Below are 24,480 nucleotides of genomic sequence, written 5' to 3' on the forward strand. Positions count from 1 at the left end.
TACCTTATCTGTCTCTCTATAAGAGGTTTTATTTATTGTTTTCCTCAAACACTCTTTGGTGATTACTACAGAAAAAATAATGTCAGTGTTTTGCAAGATTATGCAACTATCAAATATATACTTCAAATATACAGCAACTGCACACTTCATAGAAACACTATTTGTAGCTTTTAAAATTCCCTGGATTACAGCATCTGGAAATAATAATTTGAAATAACAGTGTGCTTGTACTGCCATAAAACAGCCAATTGTGCTTCATACCTACTGTACATCTCTTTTCACATACCTATGGAAATCTTTTTTTAAGATTCTCAAGGAAATACGAAAGTACAAAAATTTACAATTTAGGGCACAAACTAACTCTTCAATACTAGGTTTTAAGTCCTCCCTGCTAAATGCTACTTGATTCCACTTGATTTTTAAGCAGCACAAATTGAAATATAAATTTGTAAATATAATTTTGACCAGTATAATTTAATCTGCAATCACATATTTGATATTTTTCTTTTCAGGATTTGTCCTTGCTTCTCTCATAGGCAATGACTGTTTTACTTACACTATACCCACCTACCTTAACAAAAGGATGTCCAAATATACAGTACCAACCTCTAATAATTCTGCTAAAGCAACCCCAGGTAATTTCTGCAATTATAATATATTGTATTATTCATAATCCATAATTATAAAACTAAGATTGACAAAAATATATGAGAGATACAAATGCAAAAGATGATTCAGGAGATTTCCAAAAGGAAAGTTGCTTGATCCATCAAATCACACAGAATCACAGATGGCTGGGGGTGGAAGAGACTTCCTAGAGGGCATCTGGTCCATTCATCCTGCTAGGGCAGGGAGGTGTAAAGACAGTCACCCAGGACCATGTCCAAGCACACACAGCTAGGATTCACAGATTGACAGGTATGGTTCAAAGGATAAAAGATCAAAAGATATCCTTCTGGCTTCAGGGAATTGCTCTGTAACAACACTAGCACTTACTTACAGTTTATTGGAAATTGTAGGCAAATCATGGATGATCTCTTCATATGGCTCTTCTTGAGATAAAGCAGAAGCAGCTAAAGGGTCTTTCATTTTTTCCTCCCAAACAATTTCAGCTTTCAGAAGCATTTCCTCAATAAAATCAGAAGCTGCAACATCTAAGACATTGGAACACCAAGATATCAGACAAGAAAATGGGGCAAAAAAGTTCCTTTGAATTAAAATCTCTAGATTAGATTAGGAACATGAAAGGAATTTCTCAATCATAAAATAATACTTGAAATTACTGGGAAAACAAAGGCAAAGTAAATTCACTACAGACTTAAGTTGTCATCTGCAAAACCTCAAAACCAGTCTTGCTGTGTAGCAAACCAAAGTATTCAATAATTTACAGGACTTCAGGAACAACAGCACAACCCTTTTCAACACTTTATGTCTATGAAAACATGCATTTAATAATTTTTCAGATGTTTTATGTTTCTAAAACTAGATTTATATAAGTTTTACACATATTTATATAAATATATATTTTTATATTTTTATATTTTTATATATTTCTATATTTATATGTTTTATACATACAGAAGTGCTGAAATCAGTTCTGTCTGCAGACCCAAAAGTTAACCCAACTGTGTTAAATACATACTAAATGTGGCTAGCTAACTGTACTGTTAGATTATCTGAGTTTAGTCCACAACCTTTTTTACAAATAAAAACTGTCTCTAACCACAAACAATTCTTCTAAGGTTAAGTGTCACGAAGTTCCCTGTGAATTTAGGCAGTACAGCATTTGAAGCACAACATATTTTGCTTTATTATGCAAGGGAAGTTTCACCCATAATCTGACAGGAAGTTTCTATTATCCACATTACTGAGTTCCATCTTCATTTTATCCTAGACATGGAATGTTGAACAACCATGTGTTTCTTCTTTTCCACACTGCTAGCTAGCATTACTGACATGAGCTCTGCTTTGATCTCTGTATTAGACCAGTTGATCTCAAGTCCCTTCCAACCTAATAGAGTCTACAATTCTATTATCTTTAGAGACAGTGCTTCAGCTCCCTGCTGCTATCTGGTTTAAGAAGGTGTCTTCTGGATAAACAATGGCAGCTACACTCCAAAACTAGGTGTTGAATTTATTTTTAGACAATAGCAATAGAAATTCCAACTCAAGAGGTCATGTACTATAAGTAGTTTAGACAGGAACTCCATGGGAAATCACCAAAAATATGTAAATGCAGCTACCACCAAGGCACAGAAGAACTGACAAGTAAGAAACATGGCTAAAAATAAACAGGGAATGAAACAAGTGGAAGGACATGCTGTCATTTGATGTGATATCCTGAATTACCATGACCAGCAGTTTTCAGCAAAGTATGTAAGAATGTACACAGCTGTACGTGTATATAACTCTACACACTAAATAAACTATAGCTAAGAAACAGGGATGAAAGAAAACAGTGTCACAAGAGCTAATACATACATTATGTACATGGATTTTCACCTACCTGAAGGCTTTTCATTATTGCAGTTAAGAAGATTGGGATTTGCCTGGTGCACCAAAAGCAGCTTCACAAGATTGGTCTAAAATAGGCAAAACCAGAGGTGTTTGAAATGGGAGAGGTAGGACAGGTGTCAGGCACTTATTCCTTCCTGCACTGTCTGAAATCATGTGATAAACCACAGGCAGTAGCTCCCAACCCCCATCCTCTGCAGCTACTAAACACATTTCTGTAGTCACAAGTGGCAGAGTAAAATTCAATTCTCCTACGATTTTAGGGTATCCTCGGCAAAACTCCACCCCCAAATCTCCCTCCACTCATGCATATTTGAACAAATTCACAAAGGAAAAGCCTACCACTCATCACCAACTGTTAAGACTTAGATCACAAATATTTCTTCATGCCTACCTAATCCTACAAGTCAGAGGGGTCTGACTCAGCCACCATCATAGAAGTAAATCTGTTCTCAGTCAGTACTAGAAATTGGAAATTTATCTTATGTTTATCAAAACAATCTAATCTATTATCAAAGGTAAAAATTACAGCACAGTAGGGGAGGGTAGAGTATCATATAATGAAAAAGTCAAAAACATATTTTTCAATTCCTGCAAGGAATGGCTGCACCAAACTCTCTAGAGACATTTTCCCATCAATGGCTCTAGCAGTGTCTATCCTGATAAACTGGTAAGAAATAAGTGAAAGGCTGCATAAGGAACAAAAAATATATAAAGGCCAACTAAATGAAAGGACTATAAGCATTTCTGAATATATGTTAAAGCAAACAGAATGTATATGTGTAATCGACAGGAGAGATGAGGATAAACACAGGTGAAAAAAAAGATTTTTCAGAGCAGAACAGACCTAAATGAGACCTGAACTGGAAGTCAGCTAAGGGAAAGGATAGTTATTTGGCATAAACCCAAGCAATAAATAAATAAACAAACAAACAGGAAAGAAATAATTGCAATTTAAAAAGTTCAATATGGATTCAGTATACAGGAGGCAACTTACTAGAAAGGACTACGATAATGAGGAATCCATTAAATGCAAAGAAAATACCAAGTTTCAAATAATAAAAAACTAGAAAAATATTGTTGAAAATTTCTATAAAAATGAAAAAGATCTTGCTCTCCTCAGATTTCTAATGCTGGCTTTATTTTCTTGCAGTAACAGCAGAAAATTTAGTGAACACCAAGACATGGGGAAGCCATAACAGGTTTATTTCCAAATCCAATTAACCCTGCTTTCCAGTGAGAACTTGTAACACATGCAAAAATATACACATATATATGTCTTTTTTTTTATTAGGAATAAAAGGAACATGCTTAGTTATGGAGCTACTGCACAATCTCTGCAAAGTGGTAGTAGTTGTATTAAAGGAAGGAGGCTTTAAATGCATTTTCAATTTAGCAACAATACACAGCTTTTTGGGTTACCAAAGGTTTGGATTTATACCACAAGATATACCATGCTCCAGTATCAGTGCTTCCTGCTGCCAATGAAATATCTCCTGCTGGGATTCCTTGATGCATGTCACCAAGACTAAGGTATTCAGGTCACTGAACAAAAAAAGCAGGTAACCTGCTTTTGGATACACAACTCTCTTGTGTTGGAATTTGCCTCATTCCCTAATGTTTTAGAAGGAGTATTTTAAAATACAATTACCATATCTTCAGAACTGTGCCTAACAGAAGAAATATTTGTAGAATAATTACAGCAAATTATCACTAAGCAGAAGTATTTCAATTGCAGAGTTACAAATAACATACATAAGACTATGTAAAGAAATAACATAATACCTAATGAATTATTACAGAACCCATAAATAAAAATTAGTGTCTGTATATACATATTCCTGTTTTTCCAGTGTATTCTTTGCCAATTCATGTAAATTAAAAAAATAGGCAGTGTCATTACTCACTGTGGACAAAATGCCACAGTAATGGCAGTTACTTAAAATATCTGCTTATGAAATAAGAGTTGTCTTGCTTTTCCTTTTATACCCTTAACTATTTATTCAGTGTCTTTAGAAAGAACATCAGGAAACATCTCAGACTTTAATTTTCTCCATTCAGATCTTATCTCTGAATATCCTTCTTCCCAAAATCCAAAATTAGTTACCTCTTCTGTATTCATGAAGCATGGCTGTCTCTTTTCCTGATATTCTGCTCAAATTGCAATATTTCTACCTCTCTCTGACAGCTCTTACTGGTTATCTTACCTTCTGACTGTTGAGAATGCTACTGCAAGGAATATTTTCCTGTCTCATGCTTTCATCTGAAAGTCTCACCCTTTAGATTCCCCTGGCTCCTTCTCTTCTCACCAAGCCAGAAGGTCCCTGCTCTCGTTTTCCAAGGACTTTAGAGATTCTCCACCCTTCATGTATTCCCATTCATGAAGCATTCCACTGCATGCTGGGCTGTGACTCTGGCCATCACTAATACATTTTAAGACACCTATTTCTGTACTTCTTCTCAGCTGTGCCTTATATTAGTGATAAAATCTTGAAAGTATTGGTGAAGCTACACTGTCAACATCCATTCACAACCTGTTCTGATGTGATGCTTGCCAAAGAGAAACAGGCAATGGGCCATTCCACCACTCAGGTGGACTGAAAAATGGCCCAGTGGCTGAGCCCAGAGGCTGGTGATGAGTGGCAAGCAGAGCAGGTGGAGGCCAGTGACCAGTACTGTACCCAGGGATGAGTAATGGGTCCTGTTTCACAGCACCATTAAAGGTCTGGTTGATGGGGCAAAGTTCACTGATGGCATTAAATGTGTGATATGTGAGAGGGCTGTGCTGCCATCCCAAGGGACCTCAACAGGCTGGAGAAATGGGCAGACAGGAACCTCATGAAGCTCAACATGGCCAAGTGCAAAAGAACAACCCCAGGCACCAGTACATGCTGAGGGCTATCCAGCTGGAAAAGAGCTTTGCAGAAAAGGACCTGGGGGTTCTGGTAAATATGTTGTTGCACATGAGCAAGCAGTGTGCTTTGGTTGCACAGAAAGCAAATAGTTTCCTGACCAGCAATTAGGAAGAGTGCTGCCCACAGATGAAGAGAGGTGATCCTTCCTCACTACTCAGCATGTGAGGTCACCTGCAGTGCTGTGCCCATTTCTGAACTTCTCCACACAAAAGGGACATGGAAGAGTCTAGCAAGAGTCCATTAAGAGAATTAAGAGACTGGAGCACTCCATATATGACGAAAAATCATGAGAGCTGGAATTCTTCAACCTGGAGAAACAAAGGTTCAGGGGAATGTCATCCACATGGGTAAATACCTGAAGGGAGGGTATAAAGATGAGAGAGACAAGCTCTTTTCAGTGGTGCCTAGTGACAGGTCTGGAGGGTACTGAGGCATCTCCCTTGCATAGACAGATTGAGGAGCTGGGCCTGTTCAGTCTGAAGATGGGGTGATTGGGAGGGGACCACATCAATCTGTCAGTGTCTGAAGGGAGGTTGTCAAGAGAATGGAGCCAGGCTCTGCTCCATGGCTCTGAGCAAAAGGACAAGAGGCAAAGGGCAGGAACTGATTCACAAGACGTTTCACCTGAACATGAGGAATAACTTCTTTACATGCAGGTGACCATGCACGGGAACCAATTGCCTAAAGAGGCTATGGAGTGTCCCTCACTGGAGATATTCAAGAGCTGTCTGGACATAATCCTGTGCCCTGGAATAATCCTGCTTGAGCAGGGGAGCTGGACCATATGACCCACTGTTGTCCCTTCCAACCTTAACCATTCTGTGATTCTGTGACATAAGGCAGCATAAATAAATTTATTACAACATGCACATTCTAAAGCCTCCAAGTACAATTGCCCTGTGCCAAAAATGGGGCCAAGTTTTACCACACATTAAAAATTAGCTAAAAACCCCACAAAACAAAGGCATATGAGCACCAGTGATAGCAAGATTGCAAGGCCTTTTGCCACAGATAAGCAACTGCAGTGACAGAGTAGGAAATACGGGGCATGAAGGAGTGACAGAGTGTAGTGGCACACAGAGATTCCTCCATCTCACACAGATCTCCCCATGCATTTGAGGCTGCAAAGACATCTGCTATTTTTTACTGGTAATTAATTAGCTGGAGAGCAGAACTAGTACTTCTGAATAGTGTCTTCCTCTCCTGTCTGGTCAGATATTCTCCTCTGAAGCAATGTACAGGGCATTAAATATGTACCAGCACCTGCAAAGGATCAAGTGCTGGCTCTGCCTGAGCTTTTAGCTCTTATTATCCAAGTCCCAGTCCCAGAGCCACTAACTCAGATCATTTATTCTCTTTTCTTTACCATCAGAGGATACCTGTTTAAGCCCTAAATTCAGAAAGCTGGAGGTTTATGCTAATGTCCTCATGTGCTGTTTCGCACAGCAATGAATATGCATTAGCAAATTTGCACAAACCCCCAACAGTAAATTCCTTCAGTCTTTCACTTTTCTTCCCTGTCAACACCAATATTTTCTTTCCACTTCTCCACTCCTCTCTCTTTCAACATACATTGGACATTTTCTATAATCCCTAAGTGACCTGGTTCACTGTCAACCTTTCAGTTCCTAACTTCCTTCTTCATTTTTATTCCCCAGACACTTCTTCAGTTTTCTCTGCCTAAGCCCTCACCACCTTCTTCCTGAAATTTTGTTCTACCTACTGTCACTTCTCAGGTTACCACTTCATTTTTGCTGGATATGGTCCCCATGATGTGCTCATCCACAGTAAGAAAAAGATGAACAATAAGAAACTAGAGGAACAACAAATGTAGATCAAAAACAGTATTATTTTTGACTATCAATTTCTCACTATTGTGTGAAATACAGTAAAATCACCAAGTATTACTTTAATATCTAAGGTGTATGTTAACTAAACACAACAAAACCCCTAGACAGATCACAAGAAATATCACTGATTGCACCATTATAATCTGCAGTCTTCACCACTGAGTAAGATATCTCTGCACTCATAAGGACCAGCTTTCTATTGCTCAGATGACTAAAATTTGTCTTACTGGGTTGAAAAGTGCATGCTTACCTGTGTGATTTTTGTTAGGCAGTTTGCTAGGACTGCTGCCTGTGAATGCTTATGATTTTTCTTTTTTTTCTTTTTTTTTTTTTTTAAGATAGAAAAAAAAAGCAAGCAAAAATGAAGCACTTCTAGTAGCCAGGAGTGGAAAAATATTTTACGTGTCCCTGTGAGATGCAGTGTTTGCATGATTTGAAGACTTTTATAATGTATAAGATTAATTCCACAGGCTGAGACTATTATTTTTGTTGTCTGCTTGGAAAATCATTGAAAATTAGCCAAGTTTCAAAACTTTAAAAAAAAAATCACCTAACCAATGTTTGAAATAAATTTTTTTTATTATTGGGGATAAATCAGGGAACCCCCTTTTGCTGGTATAATCCACTGTAGGCCTACATGTTAGTAGAACCAGTGACAGCTGCTCCATTTCTATATACAGTTGGATGTTCAAAAGATTTGCAATAAAAAGAATGAAGATCAGGGAAGAAGTTTCCATTTTTATTAGTACTTGTATTATTATAATTACTAAGCTTCTGTGACAGAAGTGCTGTAGTTTAACGCTAACCACATACTCCACAGATTGAATAAATAAGATCAGATAAGTCATGGAGCAATATAAATCCTTAAAATAACACTGGAGACTATGTAACTAATTAAATGGGGTGATGATGGGCACTTTAGCAAGCATCAAGTACATAAAGAAGAAAAATGTAGGTTAGGAATCCTACTCCCAGGAGTGAAACAAATTCCAAGACAGAGACTCCCAACATTAGGGAGTTCCCATTAGAGTTCCTGTGAACTGAGCTTCTAAGATTGTGTATTTGTTTTCCATTACATAATAGTATGCCTTAGATAATTGTGTGTCCTTTAAAGAAAAAATTTCATAGGTAAAGCCCTAAAAAAAGAGCAACAGTGCTCAGAGGCTAAAGAGAATTTCCTCTGCAATTGCAAGCTGATCCACAATATCACTCTAAACATAGGAAATCAAGTCTGAAAGTCATTACAGATTTCCCTTCTTAATGCAATATAGATTAGGAAGATTTTTTTTTTCTCCCTATTTGAGTGCAGAGAAAAGAGGACCATAACCAACTGTGGTCAGCAAAGTGGAACAGATTAGAAAAAGTAGGCTGTGGGAATAAGACTAGCAGCAGGATAGAAAGCATTGAGGGGGAGTGTGTGGAATGGAAGAGGGCATAGATAAAAAGCTGGAATCTGGAGCTAACAGCATGAAATAAATGAAGTGAAAGGGAAGAAGAGAAATGTGGCAAGGAGCCAGGATGTAGGTAAAGACAGACTAATCAGAGAAATGAAAGAAGAAAGTGATGTGAGGAAAGAACCACTGAGATTGAACAAGGGAGACTGGGACTGTAAGCAAGTAGGACAGAAGGGCAGGAAGGTTGGCATGAAGTCAAAACAGAAAAAAAATGAAAGCTTGGATGAGAACCAGGGAGTGGAGGAGGGGCAGAAGCTGACTGCAAGGAATCAGGGTTCAGATAAAACATGTAAGGAAAGGACATGAAGCCAGGCAAAGGAACTGGACAATAAGGCAATAGAATAACGACAAGAATGGAACAGACTGGAGGCACAAATAAGGCTGAGAGTGGGAGGAATGAACCACAAACACTGTGTCTGCTCAGGCACAGAGCCTGAATGGAACACAAGCTCCCCAAGTGTCACCCCCACCTTTCTGCAGCCAGCAAGTTTAACCTATATGGTCTAAGAGGATGCCTTTTAAACATCTGGAACCATTCCAGCAAAAAAAGGGAAGCCTAGTGCTCTTTTCAGCTATTAAAGCAAGTAACAAAGGTCACTTAAATGGCTTTCTACAGCTGATGTAAAAATTTCAACAGTAATTACTTCAAGACTGACAATATTTCCATTTTTCAACCCACCAGGAAATTAGACAGAGAAAAAATAAAATAACTCAGGGAAAATATTTTGTGACCTTGTGATCACATAATCAGATGCTTGTAAGTTATGGGCCTGCAAGTTATATATTTTTATTACAGAGATGATCGTAAATCTGTCACTTCTCTAAGTTTGTGCCTGAAAAGCCTTGTTAGACTTCTTTTTTCATACTTGCCTCTCATATATGAAAGTCACTATAAATGGTATTTTAAGGAAAATAAAATTTATATTGATCAGAGAGATCGTGCAACAACTGAGTATATAGAGTAGATTGTGCACACCTCAGCTTTATAAACATATATGTAAACAATGAGAATTTACAGCAATTTTGTAAATTGAGATTTTTCCTAGTCTGCATATGATATTCAGACTCTTTTCTTATCTTTTGGTATGGTGTGAATCTAGGATTCCTTGCCTTATGTTCTCTGCCCACAATTAGCATTTGAGTAATTTAGAGAAATCTTGTGAATACATTGAGAGTGAAAAAAAGATATCACAAGCAGGAATCCCAAAGTGGGCTCTCTGTTTGAGCAAACTGTGTAATTTGAGCTGAAGGGAAATACAGCTCTTCTACCTGAGTAGAATAACATATGCCAAACATGAACAAAAAGACTGAACAAAAAAGGGTGAGATATGTCTGGGTAATACATTCTCTAGAGGATTTTCTGACCATAAATTAAAGACTTCAACTACTTGACAGGGAAAATATTTATTCCCTGAGTGACTATAACCAATTCTTTTTGAAACACTCAACAAACACCCCCTTCTTTAGGTTCTTTTCACTGAAAACATTAGTGATTTACAAGTTCAGAAACTGCATTCTAAGGAACTCCTGTGGCAATGGCCAAACTTCATGAGATGAAATATCAATTCCCACAATGTGTTCATGTATATCCATCTACACTGACACATATTCTAACAACAGATGTGGGGGTTTTTTTGTTTTTGGTGTTTTTTTTTTTGTTTTGTTTTGTTTTGTTTGTTTTTTTTTTTTTTTTTTTTTTTTTGTTTTGTTTTGTTTTTTTTTTTTTAGTTCAACATGCACTTAAATAAAAAAAGAATCTACAGGTCACAGTTGAGTCAAATGATTAATCTATTTGGCAATGATGTGCAAATGTGTTCATATAATAAGAGAGTGTATTCTCTGAGACTTCAGCAAGGAGCAGAATCCCTTTTATAATCTGAAAGAAATGTTGTGTTTTGATGAACTAACTAATCAGAGGGGTATGACACAGACTAACCAAACTTGTGTAAGGGAGAATATACAGACAGAATGACAATTTCACACATTTGCAAAACAACACAGGACATATATAATTTCCTAAGAAACATGAGGTAGGCATCTGACATCTGTATTTTTTTATGTGGGATATTTCCAATTTATATTGGAAGAAATCCTTGCTAGTAGAGGAGTTACTCTTGCAGAGGTCCAGAAGCAGTTGAACAAATGTCTTATTTGTTTTTTTTATATCATGAAACCCTTTAAACTTCAAAGCCAGAAGCTAAATCTGTCTTACTAAGTAAGAGAGTGCAATGGAACAAGCTTAATGTCCCTTATAATCCGCACTGCTTAAGTGTTAGCTCACCCCCTGATTCTCCTTTGGACCACTCCAGCCAGCTCACTACAAACAGGACTAATCTCCTACAGAGGAGACTAGCTCCAAACAATATCAATGGGCTTAATCCCTAGTCCTCTTTTATTTAGTGATTTAACAGTTTAGACACAGGCATCATCCCCCAAGGACAAAATTTTGGGAGAGGAAGTGTGTGAGCTACTGCAGAGTCAGCTCTGACCTGCATGTGTCAGATAGCTGTTTGAAAGGTGACATTTCTGTGATAAACAACAAAGAAGCAGCTTGTGCCTGGGAATTGTGCCAAAGTACCCAAGGCAAATGTCAGAGCTGCAGCCCATTCCCACCGCGGGGAGGGCAAGTGTGCCTCTCCTGATCACAGCAGCTGGAAGATGTCCAGCAGGGACAGCACCACCAGGGCCAGATTACTGGCTGTCCACAAAGTGATGGCTGTGCTGAATTCAAATTAAGGGGCCAGCCTGAGGAATACAAGTTGCCCTTCTGCAGCTGGCAGCAGTGCCAGGATGGGCAGGGTGGTACCCGAGAGAGGACGTGTGCCCTGTGCTGGTGTGCACAGACAGCAGCCACCAATACACCTGCCTGACAGGAGCTCCACTGCCATCAAAAACAGGCTGGAAATCTCTGTGTCCAAAAGGCCTTATTCAATTCACATGGGCACTCCTGACATATTCTAACTTCTTGAGGCTAGCTTTCTTGCCTTAATAATCTTATTTTGAAGAGGTTTTTGGGTGTCACAGATGCATATTTGGATGTGTGTTCTAGAGGTTATTATTTTCCTTTAGGTTAAAATGATTAAAGTAAGCAACTCTGATCTTAATCACACAATAATATAATTTTTTGGGTATAATGTTAATATCAATATGCAATTTAAAACACAAGATTGCCTTTAGCCTTAATACTTATGGGAGGGGAAATGAGAACAAACCTAGAAACTCAGTATAGCATTGTTTAAAAATAGGTCTATTTTTAAATGTTTGCAGATTGGTAGTATTTCAATTAACAGTCTATTACACTCAATAATAACCTAATCTGTTCCTGTAAAGCAGATTCCTGTCTTAAAGGGACTGACCTTCAGGCAGCAGCCTCAGCTGCCCTATTCTGTGCTCAGTAGCTATATCCTGTACATAACCCTCAAACTCACCAGCAATATCCTGTATTCCAATGCAAGAAAAATATTCTACTCTGGATCTACATGTTCTGTCACTATCAGGACAATTCATTTATCATTAATCAATGCCCTATTTTAATATTCAGATTAATAATGTTTAAATGGTAAATTTATCCATTAAACTGGTTTTCTTTACAAATGTTTGTAAAGATAGACACAGATAATCTGTTTTCCAACATCAGATAATACATACTGACACTTAAAACACTTGCTCCCTCTCTGGAAACAATACAACAGGATTCTGCTAGGTTTTGCTTGTGATAAGATTGGTTTTGTTATAAGTGTCTAACTTCAGTCCTTCTCTAGGATTCACTCTGTGCAATTTTATGTTTTCTAAATGCAAGGCATCAACTCCATGCCCACTTCAAGATGACTGGGGAGACCCAGAACACCAGTGGGCAGACGCCTCATCCTTTGGCCCCACACTTTGATCTGGATTCCTCATGAAGGATCTTAAAATGTTCAGATTACACCTCTGACATGTGCTATAACCAAGAAGGATCAGACCTACAAGCAATGAATCATCACCCCTATTTTAAATACATCCCCTAGAATTTTCTGAGTTGTCTTCTAGAGGTGATTCTTCACATTAGACAAGAAAAAGCTTTGACTTTGTCCTTAAGTTTAGTTGGCTAAATTTAGTTAAGAAGAATCCCATCCTAAAAAAAAATGGATTTGCCATTATCAAGGAATCTCTACAAGCCAGGTTTATAATAAGGTGTGGATGCAACATCTTTCTCATAATAAGTTCACTCAGACTGATGTATCTTTCACCAGTAATTTCACATATAAATTACTGTGGAAGATGGAGCAGTAAGATTTTTATAATACACTTCATTTACAACTGGAGATTTGTAACAAGAAGCTTACAGTGCCTTTATTGTTTACAAGTTTCCCCTCTGCCAACGCAAATTAAATTTCTCACTATAAATTTAAAACTTATGCAGTTCCTTGGGAGTTTTTTGTTTTGTTGGGTTTTTTCCCCCCAGGTAATGTAAATTAGTACCATACCTATTATTGCTATGCTGTTACAAATAGCCAAGTGTGTGGGGTTTTTCCCATTTTGTGTATTTGCAAATATAGATAAGTATATGCATAGAGCTCAGGTGCTTCAACTGAGTCTGGATGTCACCCTAAAACAGAGTAAAATCTTCTTCATATCACAACTTCTTTTTGGTAAGATAATATGCAAAATATAAATATGTAAGGTCTATACTACAAAATAGCTCCAAAACTAAATCTGTAATTTGTATAACTAATTCAACAGCATGTTATTAAGGTGAGAAGCTCCTCCACATGAAAAATACATCTGCAGCTACTTTATAGACAGGAAAAACTATCACTCCTTGTGACTCCTGGAATATAATATTATTCCTATATTGGATGGGGTTCAGTTGCAGGTAGAGAAGCACCAGTGCTAGAAAACTACTCAATAACAATGGTTTAAAACAGGTTTTCTGAAATTTCTGTGACCACTCATTAAAGGATCATTGCCTATTAGACATGTTATAGGACAAGAAAAGCTATTTTGCTGTTCTAATACATTTCTGGAAGGGCAGAAATCCCCCCAAGAACTTACAAGGACAGCAAACTAAAACTAAATAGACTTTATCAGAGTCTTCCACTACAAGATAGAGATTTATCACTGTAGCAAGTTTTAAAGTGTGACTTTTTAAAAAAAATATGCTACAAATACATGTTAGAAGAGTGAAACTGTAAGAGATCAAGCCCAGAATTTACATTAATTACTTTCTCAGGGAACATTAAAATTTTTGGCTAAAAAAAATAACTATTTCCTCATAAATATATTTTAATTTAAAGGAGACTATCCAAATCATGCCTTGCCTAAGGTTATTCACTTTCTGCCATACTACTTTTACCCAAAATAGGAATAATGCTCATATTAGTTTCCAATTAATTACTCAGAATGGAATTATAAATAAGGCATGAGAATTCATTCTAAGGCTAAAATATTTTAAAGATATTTAAGATATTTTAAAATTATCATCATAAGAAAAGAAATTTTAGGAATACCTTGATGGTGCAGTTACTGAAAGAATTAGAAGATATGTAACAAATCCCTTTTATAAAGGAATTTAAATTGTTTACTTGTTTCTTAAAAAGACAATCACACAAAAGCTGTATTTATCTCCTTAATAATGCTGGAAAATTATATATAATAAGATCTCTAAACTTTTTATTCACTAACAATACAAAAGGAAGATATTTAGTCTGTATTTAGCTAATTTTAGTGTCCCATGTTCCTTCATATTCTTTCTCTGTGTGTACCTATACTGGCTATATAGAGACTAGTGCAGCTGGTTCCTGACTCCTCACTGAAAACTCCTGAAATAAAACAAATTAACACTTGTCCTGTAGGATATAAAGGAGATGCAGTTCAACAAAAGTTCAACAAAAAGGATAATTTCAAGAATAGCAATCTGAGCTTTTAGAATTCTTCAAAAAGAAAGACATTTTTTCCATTAGCCGCTTTCAATTACAAACTGTACACGTATAGGCCTGTTTCTGAAAGAAAAATACCTATCTTCATAGGAAAAAGAGTATTTCAAGTCATCCAGAGTTTGTAAACATACACATGCTACACACACATAAGGAAAGTTCCTTCCCAGCTCTTTCAAGTGAGTTCTTTCACGTCCTCTTCAATTAAACTCGGGTTTAGCTTCACAATATAAGAAATGGACAAATTTTAGTAGAAGCATATTATTGCAGTACAAAGCTCTAACTTGTAAGAGACCCTAAAAGGTGAGAATAAGAAGTTGCATCACTGCTATCCCTCATTTCTGAGTAAGAGCTTTCTTGCCCTACTGAAATCTGAACACAGAGTGAGTGCAGAGGGATCAGTGAGAGTAGTAGAACTGCAGCAGAATTACAGAACAGCACAGGGTAAGATAGGATGAGAGAATTAAATCTACAGTAAATTCAAAATACCTCACTTGTTAACAAAACTTTGGTTCAGTATCTTTGTGTGAAATTTTTCTCTGTAAATTTACACTACCTGAAGTTATTGAGGATCCACTTCAGGCTGTATATATGTATGTTTATACATATATATAACCCAATGACTTAATCTATTATGAAAATATGCAGAGCTTTGACACTTTGTTCAAGAGCAGGCACAGGGCATCTCAATAGGAGAAATCTATTACCCAGCAGAACTAACTAATCTAAATAAACACAGCTATTTTTATTATTCCACTATTGCTTTTGCTACATTTTTTACGATTTTCCTGTTATAAAGTGTATAATTTATTTTCTGAAGTCTGAGCTAAGATGCATCACAGAGGTTTTTGGAAGACACTTATATGTAAGTAGTGATTTGTGAGCCCTGAGGTGGGTGGAGAGCTGTGAAGGACTCTCCTGAAGGAGCCAAACTGTAAAAATCTCACTGAACATGACTACTGAGAGGGAGGATGAAGAACTGAAAACGTAAGAAAAATGAAAACTGAAAAGGTTTTAAGAGGGACAAGTCATATTTAGGCATGGACTCTAAACCTAGGGTGCTTCCATAACTCAGTGACTGGAAAACATTTAACACAGCTGCTAAATGAATCCTGGACATTTATTTACAGAAATAAACACAGGAAAAAAAAAAGTTAGCTGAACAAATTTTGATATCAGATCGTAAAAAAATAACAGACAAATTGTTTATTTTGTCTTCCTTTCAAATGTCAGTGTATACCAGTTTTTGCTGTAGACAAACTGTTGCTGGTGGTGGACTGAGCAGTATTGGGCTGATAGCTTTACAAGGCTCATTCTCAAATGGTCTCTGTCATTTGAGATGCCAGTCTGTTCTATACAAAGGAGAAAGATTTAACATTAAAGTAAGAATAGTCTCCCCCACTTGAAAGCATTTGCTATTGCTGTAGCAGGCTACCCCAAAGGGAAGAGAAGCAGGTGAAAAATCATGCTTTACCTGTCCATACTTTGCAGCCAAATGTAGGGGTGTCCAGTACTGATTATCCACTACATTGAGATCAGCCCCATGATCCAGTATCAGAGATGCAACATTCTTGTATCCATTAGCACAGGCCACATGCAGCTGCAATATAAAAGATAAATTTTGCCTGTGTTAATAGTTTAAAGAACTAATCCATGGTATGCTACTTCATATCTTTACTAAATCATACTTACAGCAAATGCAAAATGTACTTGTGATTACTACAGGCTAGAAAACAACTGTTTAATCTTTTTTACCATTTATAAATAAGATGCACCAGAAAAAAAATATTCTAGCTTTTTGTGAGCTACTAAACAATATAGTCTATCACTTTTCATATAACTTCTAGCAAACATGCTTTCAAACACATTCAAAGACTTCATGAGCCATGGCAGAATCATAGATTTCAACAGAGCTTGAGCTCTTTGAGCCTAGAACAACTTTCTTTTGTGGCAGTTCAAATATTCCAGATTTAAGCTGACACTACTCCAAAATAAATTCATTAGCACATAATCAAACCAGGCACATTGAGACTGCAGCACAAAATTAGTGACAAAAACATACTTTCTCAGTTTTGAGCAACAAAATTTTTATTTTCTATACTTACATTTCTTCCCTAGGTACTTAATTATTTTAATTGGTAATTGTTTAAATAATTTTAGTTTATTTTCTTTATCTCTAAACTTCATTTAAGAGTCAAAGTGGAACAGAAGGAAGGTGGAAAATGCAGTAACTGAGCGAGGTCAGTAGAAACCTTAGGAGGTCAAGTAGTGCAACTTGCTGGTAAAGCAGGGACAACTTCAAAGGTAGCTGTGTTTGCACAGGGCTTGTCACACTGAGTAGCAAATACTGTAAAATTGGTAAAGTATGAAAACTTTAAGAAAAACTTTAAGAAAATAGAAAAAAAACTCAAAATATCTTCATTAATGGATGATTTGAGGAGCTGGACATTATCTTTTGCAATATATTATTATTTACAGCTATGTGTGTGTTTGACATTTATATCAGCAATCAATTCCACTATATGTTATTTATAGGATGAGATTTTTTTATATAAATAATCCCAACAGTCATTTCAGGGTTTTATTTAAAACAAATAGCAAGTGTGAAAAATAAATATAAAAAGCAATATAATACCTAACAGGCCTTGTGAACAGAGAAAAGGAAAGACATAATAGGGCAATAAAATTATTTTCTCTTTTAATAGTAATGTAGAAGAAGAAAATGCGAAAAGGAATATTATATCAGGGAAAAATGGTAATTTGCAGGCTTTGGTGGAAATGGTTTCTTATACATGGTGAATAACTGCTGAGGCACATATTTCATATGAGGAGAGAGATACAGGTTATAGTTTAGTTGTCTTTACTTTCTCATAGTCCTCTACTATGATTTCAAACATTCCTTTCACTTCTGGGAACAAGGGGGACAAGACCTGAATTTGGGATTTGGCAAAATATAACTGCTTATCTCCAGTCAGAAGAACTTAATACCCACATTAGTCAATAAGAATAGGGCATAGGAATATTGCAGAAATTGAGAAGTCAGATCACAGCTGGTCCCTGTATCCCCAAAATGCACAGCACAACTGCACAACTTTTTCTCCTTGAAGCATTGTTAGCATGAGATATTGTTCTTCTGGTGATTGAAATGGATGGATAATGGCAATTAAAAGGTCTTGCAATAAACCTATTACTACAACTGTGTAGCTCCAAAGTCACTGTAAGAAGAGGAGATACTAAAATGTGAATTGAGGATATAATTTCCCTTACCTGCTATTTCTGGTTCAGCTGCACACACAGAGTATGCATAAAGTTTCCACTATGAACATGATTGATGCAGAGGGGATGAATACAGTACAACTCATCCAAAATCTTCCCCTGGGAAGGGTGCAAAACTCCCCTGGGGGCAGAATTTTGATTCTGCATGCTATGATTTTCAATGTACAAAATCCTCAAATTTTTCCTGTAATTTGACATAACTTTGTGGTGGAGGGAGAGTGTGTTTTAACTGAAAAAATTACATTTTCTATTCAGACATCAACTTGACAAGTGTTATTTTCAAGCAGAGTAAAAGCTCCTAGGAAATATTTCATGGCTGAAATCTTTAAAAGAAAAATTATTACAGGAGAATACAGCAGAAAAAAATGTCTGTTGGTATTGCATGTGCACAAATGTAGGCATTATGAGTCCATGAGAATGTGTGTATTTATACATTTACAACAATAATTTCTTCTTTATTCAACTTACACATGGACTAAGATATTTCTATCTATACTTCTATCAAGAGAAAACAAAACTAATTTGAGACTTAAAAGAGAGATACTTGTCTTTTTTGTACAGATAGATGTAGAGGAAAAAAACATTATTCCCAGAACCCTCTGGTACCTATACAAGTATCACAGACTGGCTGACTCAATACCCATGAATAAAGAGATAATTGTTTAAAAAATTCTGGATTTTCCACCAGTTTGTCAAACAAAAGTTTCACAAAATAGAAATCTCAAAGAAAAGCAAAATTACCTACCTGGTGTCTATTTTCTTGAAAAAATGAGATTTCAGCACAAAAACCGCTCATGCAAAAAATATCCCTTTTGTCAACATTCTCCTAAGCAAACAGCAGAAACCCCAAAGTATCCACGTGTTTTTCTACCAGTATTTGCAGTTCTGTTAAACATCTTGCAGAAATGTATTTCAACTATTCCAGCTAACTACAGGAAAGGTCTTATACAGTAAGATTTATTTAAGATCATACCTCTGTTTAATTCAGACAATTCTGACGTAAATAGCAATAGAAGTTAAGTACAACAGGTGTGATTTAGCAGCTTAGATAAAAATACCAGAAAATTGGAAGGTAAATTAATGCTTTTATGAAATAACTAAAACTTGTGTTGTTTCTTCCCACTCTTTCCCTGCTTCCCTCCTGTTTTTAAATACAGTTAACTGCCTTGGGGTTGCCACCCCAAAAGTCACAGTGTTCTGTTTCTAGAGAGAGACAGTGCCTGGATTCAACCTAGATATGAGGCTGATAATTTTTTTTGGTTATAGCTTAAACACTCCACAGGTATTTAAATATGGAATTATTTAGTATATTAATTCAGTATCAGGCAATGTAATTCAATGCAAATGCAGAAATGATAGTAATAATTATTAGTGTTCTAATAATATTAGTACACCATTTGCAAAAAAAAAAATCAAGGCACTTTAAAAAAATTATTTGATATATTATGCTGCTGATTTACCATTTATTGATTGATTGATAATGGTGTTGAAGATTTTATATGCAAAGGGAACATTCCACAGACATGCTATGGAAATACACTAATTTGGAATTATTTGACAGCTGAAGAAATAGAAGTCCTGACAAAACAAACAGAAGACCTATTTTCAGAAAAAAAATATAATGAAACCCAGTGACTACCAATAACATTCAAATTTGGGAGAAGAAGTACTTTTCTGTATTTATGGTGTATTGAATGCTTCAATACACAGAATCAAGATTGGATTGCTACACAATACAGTGTTTTAGTAGGGCTCAGCCAGAACATACAAGCCAAACCAGGGATCACTGAGTGAAGTTTCAGCCCCTCTCTCACACAGAATGTCAGAGACCACATGTACCTCCTGCAGCTTTAAACTATGATGTTAATATTTTTGCTATTAAATTTGATGTCGCATATTTATTCATCAGGAGAAAGAAAAAAATCATTGAGATGTTGCACTACCCTATTTTAAAATCCATATTATGCATGCAATTGACATACATCTATTTTCAAAACACCAGGTATAACCAAAACCTTCTTAAGAGAATTGCCTTGCAAACATGCTGAACTGGTTGAACACATGCATATTCCCAGGGTGATGATTACATGTCCCCACTCACCAGGGTAACTCCTTCATCATTCTTTTGATTCACGCTGCCTCCACTTGAGATGAGCTGTCGGACATCTGTAAGCATTGTCACAGCTCTCTGAATCTTCATCTGGCGCAAGGAATTCAGCTCCACACCTGGAAAAAAAAGGGATAAAACCTTCTATGTTATTCATCAATTAAGAACAGATATATGATTTTATGTTCTGGGTTTTTATAAGATTAATCAACATTTAAATAGACTTTAGTGTATATTTTTGAGTGTTTACTTGCCTACAGTTCCCAGAAAGTCTACTCTTATCTTTATCAGTTGATATATGGATGATTTAAGTGAGTGAGCAATATCCAATAAACCATCCTGATCTCCTACTGACTGCAAGAGCAGTTGCAGGTAAAGGAGATGCAATATCATGAAACCCACTGGGAGTGTGAAATAGCTGTGACTGGGAAAATAATTTAAAAATCTAAGGAAGCCACTCAAGTGTTTGGGACTTATTTAATTTTGTTGCATTCTTTCAGCCCTGGAAATACAACACAGTACCTAGACCAGTCCCTCAAATTTGGTGGCTGAAATGCTTGAGAGATTCTGAAGTCAAGCAAATGACATTAACACTCAACACTTTTATGTGCCTGGTTTATTTTTAACTGGGATTAGTCCTCCAGCTGAGCCCAGACCACTTCAAGGCCCCATATACCAAGAGGAAATGTGGTGTGGCAGTAGGAACAAGCAGGAAGGGATGAAAGGAATGAAGAGTGTGGGATTGCTTGTGTCAGCATTGCTACCAAAATTGTCAAAGAACAGTATTAAAAAGAAGATAAGCAAGGCAGCCTATAGCCAAAAGAAAACTTGGTCTCCAGTCTGAAGAGGTTTAAAATAAGAACCAGGATACAACAAAAGTGTGAAGTGTTAAATTAGAAAACACGCTGTGGTTTAATTGGAATAAATAATCAAAATTCAGGAGTTCATTCTTCTGCTTCTAGCTGCACATGATTATTTAAACCCATATACAGAAAATGCATTTTGAGTATAAAAATTCTATTCTGGCCATGACATAGCAAAAAATCATGCACGAGTGATTTTTTATTTCTCTTCCACGTTTATCACCGAGCTGAAAAATTACAAACTATAAATTAATGTAATTAATATGTATTTAACTTAATATTTTATCTTCAACAGTACTTGAAATTCTTTACATTACTAAAACAATGGAAGCATGTTTCAGGGTCAAATCATATTTTGAGTTTCTCAGTTTTAATCTAAAAAATTGGAACTTGTATAAAGAGGTGCACAATATGTAGTTCATCAAAGAATTCCAAATTTTTTCCACTTGTACATGCTGCTTTATGTTCTGTTGCCTGCAACACTTGTAAGAGTTTCAGCTTTGAAATTAAATTTTAAGACAGTGTGAGCACTGTCTTCCTATTCTCTCATTTTTAGACCTGTCATCTAAATGATAATAAACACCAAATGTAAAACATAAATACAAGCATGAAATGGATAAAATAATGTTTTCTGTATCTGTATTAACCCTGTAATCTTTCATGTGAATGTAATTTAGACAAACACATACATATATCTACGTGTATCTACATAAATATATACACACACATATATATGACACTGATAGATTAAATTAGACAATGTCCCCAAAGGAGAATGTGTTTAACATCCTACTGCCTGAAAGTTGCTAGACCAGAACGTAATGCCAATTTCACAGAATGTCCTCAGTGTCTCCTGTTTTTTGTCAGAAATAAAGCTTTTATACTTTCATCACATTTCAGAGTAATGATTTGAAACTACTTCATGACATTTACAGACTACCAATGACACATGACAATGAAATATTTTTTTTCCTTCTGTTCCCACCTATTTCCTGCTTTTTGCCACAGTAAATTAATGGTTTAACACTCCTTTCCTAGTGACAGAACTCTCCCAAATACCTAAGGGCAATATACACCCAAAATTTATTAGCATTTGCAGTGTTGAGTTGACATTTTAAACACCCAACATTGAAGACTGAGCAGACAAAACAAAACTTCACTGATCCAGATGAAGTTTTTTCTGATGTTCTCAGGTAAGGAAGACTAAAGTTTAAATATAGATGCAGCATTTTATACCTGATGAAGTAAGACATGCTTAAGTACTGCTGACAGAACTTATGTCAATTTTTTCTTCCTCTTGATGTATCTGGTAAACAATTAGAACAAGTTTTGGGTTTTGAGAGGGGCAGAAAATGGGTGGAAATTAATTTACTACCTCTCTTGTCTGAGAAAACCTCAAACATTCAAAAGCAGAAACTAATTTCACATTCCACAAATTAGAAAAACAGTTTCTGATTGTCCTAGGAAGAAAAAAATGAAAAATAAAAAAATACTGAGAGTGAAATACAGTTATTATGAGTTTGTTTCCTTCATCATATTCAAGGTAAATTACAGCAATGTCTACAGGTTGAGGTCAGAGGCCAGCTGAGTCCACTCAGCCTTCTCTAGCAATTTACTACTGACTTACACCCAATATAGTCAGAGAATTAACATATCAGTAAATTGTTATATTACCAGTGAAATACTGATCCTTTCTCCTTGTAAATTGCCTTTTATTGAAGCTTGGTGTGACTTACCTGGGGCTATTGAAAAACCCAGCCATTGAAATACTAACTCTGCTCGTGCTGAAGAGGAAAACAAGAAAAGCGTTCAGCTGCATTAACTGCTGTATTGTTTTCTATCATAAATGTAATGCAGCCATCAGCTCAGAGAAAACACATAAACCATGCCACAGAGCAACAAAAGTCACAGTCTGTATGAATCCAAAACCTATTCAAGACAGACTTACTGTTTTCAAACTAATACTTCTATAAATGAATGATACATATTTCATTAAACAAACAGAAGTAAATCAGCTAGAGAGGTACCAATGTGACATGGTTCCACAGCCTTCACTTTTTAAATATCCAGAGTTTGAAAATGCTACAGAAACAATAGAGTTTCCCTTTTTCTACCTTTACAAAAAAATAAAATGAAAACATGCAATCTAAGTTTCAGTCTTAGAAGTGGAGTTTTGAATTCCAAGAACTCAGGAGCTATTAGGCTTCAAGCAAAAACTTTTGCAGTGGGGAGTGAGAAGCAGATTTTTCAAGCATGCACATGTATCATTCTGTGAGGCTCAAACAAGGAGACCTTGTCAATAAGTGCTTTCCCTTGATCAAGTTCATAATTCTGGGGAGTTCGCACTCCCTCCCCAGGGAGTGATGCTTTCCAAGAATTTAGATGGAACAAAAAAATGCTACTCATACAGTAAGTAACTCTCACTGCCTGAATCAAAGAATGACCTTCACGTTGCTTTTCAACAGGGAAATGTGGTTTAGATATTCAGCTGAAATGGGACGACAGCCAGCATGAATAAAAAGAGGAAAAAAAACACATTGGCATCCACTATGGGAATGGATTCACATTTCAAAAAACTGGAAAGTCAAAAAAAAAAAAAAAAAAAAAAGGCAAAAAGGTATAAGATGCAAAAACCCACACCAAATACACTGTAAAATCAGAAAAGCTACACAGTCAGGAATTCTGCAGTAGATAAGATGGAGAAGGAGTGGTTAAAATAGAAGTGACCCTGCAGGGCACACGTTTGGTGATGAGTATCAGTGCTTATGTCAGGCAGGAGCATAACCTAAAAGGTACAAAATAAATTACCTCTCACTGTTTAAGAAAAACACCTGACAAGGCCATTTCATGTGCTTTGGCTGTCTCACCTTCTCTGGCATACGGTTATAGAAGTGACAACCAAAAGAAATAGAAAAACCTCAGATAAATAATGCAAAAGTAGCTTTCCAAAAATTTCAGTGATGAAGAAATACAAGGCAAACACAGCTGAGGATTGCTATTAAACACATTTTCCTCACAAATGTCCAGTACAAACAAGAATGCAAGGGGAACACCCATTGCTGGTACCAGTACAAAGCAAAACACTGAAGCACTCTGGCAAACACTCATCGCTCACAGCCCCAGCAGCCACTCTTGTGCAACATGCGGGTCTCATTCTCCAGTGGGCTTAATATTCTTAAGGAGAAGTCAACAGCATCTTGTCTTCTTTCAATGCAAACATTGAAAACTTGCAGTGGATTTGAGAAGCCAATCTCTCCTCTCACTATCTGTATCTGCCCTTCCACAGAGCTGTGGATAAAGCAAGGCTCTTTTCACCCTATGCATGAGAAGCTTCTCTTAGTCTTCTGTAATTCAGGGAATACCACAGTTTAAAATTTGTATTTTTTTTCTGTGTGGTATAGAATAGGATAGATATGATTAAAAAAATAAAAACATGGTACAATTCTTTAAACATGAATTTTCATTCATTGAAATATCCAGATGTAGCTATTATTTTCTTTAAGTTTTAGAAAGACTTTTCTGGCTGCTTATTAGGTATCTTTGTAAACAGCATTATTTTTTGAGATTACATTGTTCAACAGCCCTT

At 36.2% G+C, this 24,480-nt stretch overlaps 1 protein-coding gene across 1 annotated transcript in view; it reads right to left on the reverse strand.

Annotated features, from left to right (window-relative positions):
• Positions 1-24,480, reverse strand: part of MYO16 (myosin XVI) — a 358,267-nt gene that overhangs the window by 178,020 nt on the left and 155,767 nt on the right. The window contains 4 exon segments of the mRNA XM_056502322.1: positions 1,001-1,154; positions 2,507-2,582; positions 16,123-16,248; positions 20,026-20,150. Coding sequence (XP_056358297.1) covers positions 1,001-1,154; positions 2,507-2,582; positions 16,123-16,248; positions 20,026-20,150 — 481 coding nt within the window.

Source organism: Oenanthe melanoleuca, chromosome 1 (assembly GCF_029582105.1).
Source record: "Oenanthe melanoleuca isolate GR-GAL-2019-014 chromosome 1, OMel1.0, whole genome shotgun sequence".
Taxonomy (NCBI): domain Eukaryota; kingdom Metazoa; phylum Chordata; class Aves; order Passeriformes; family Muscicapidae; genus Oenanthe; species Oenanthe melanoleuca.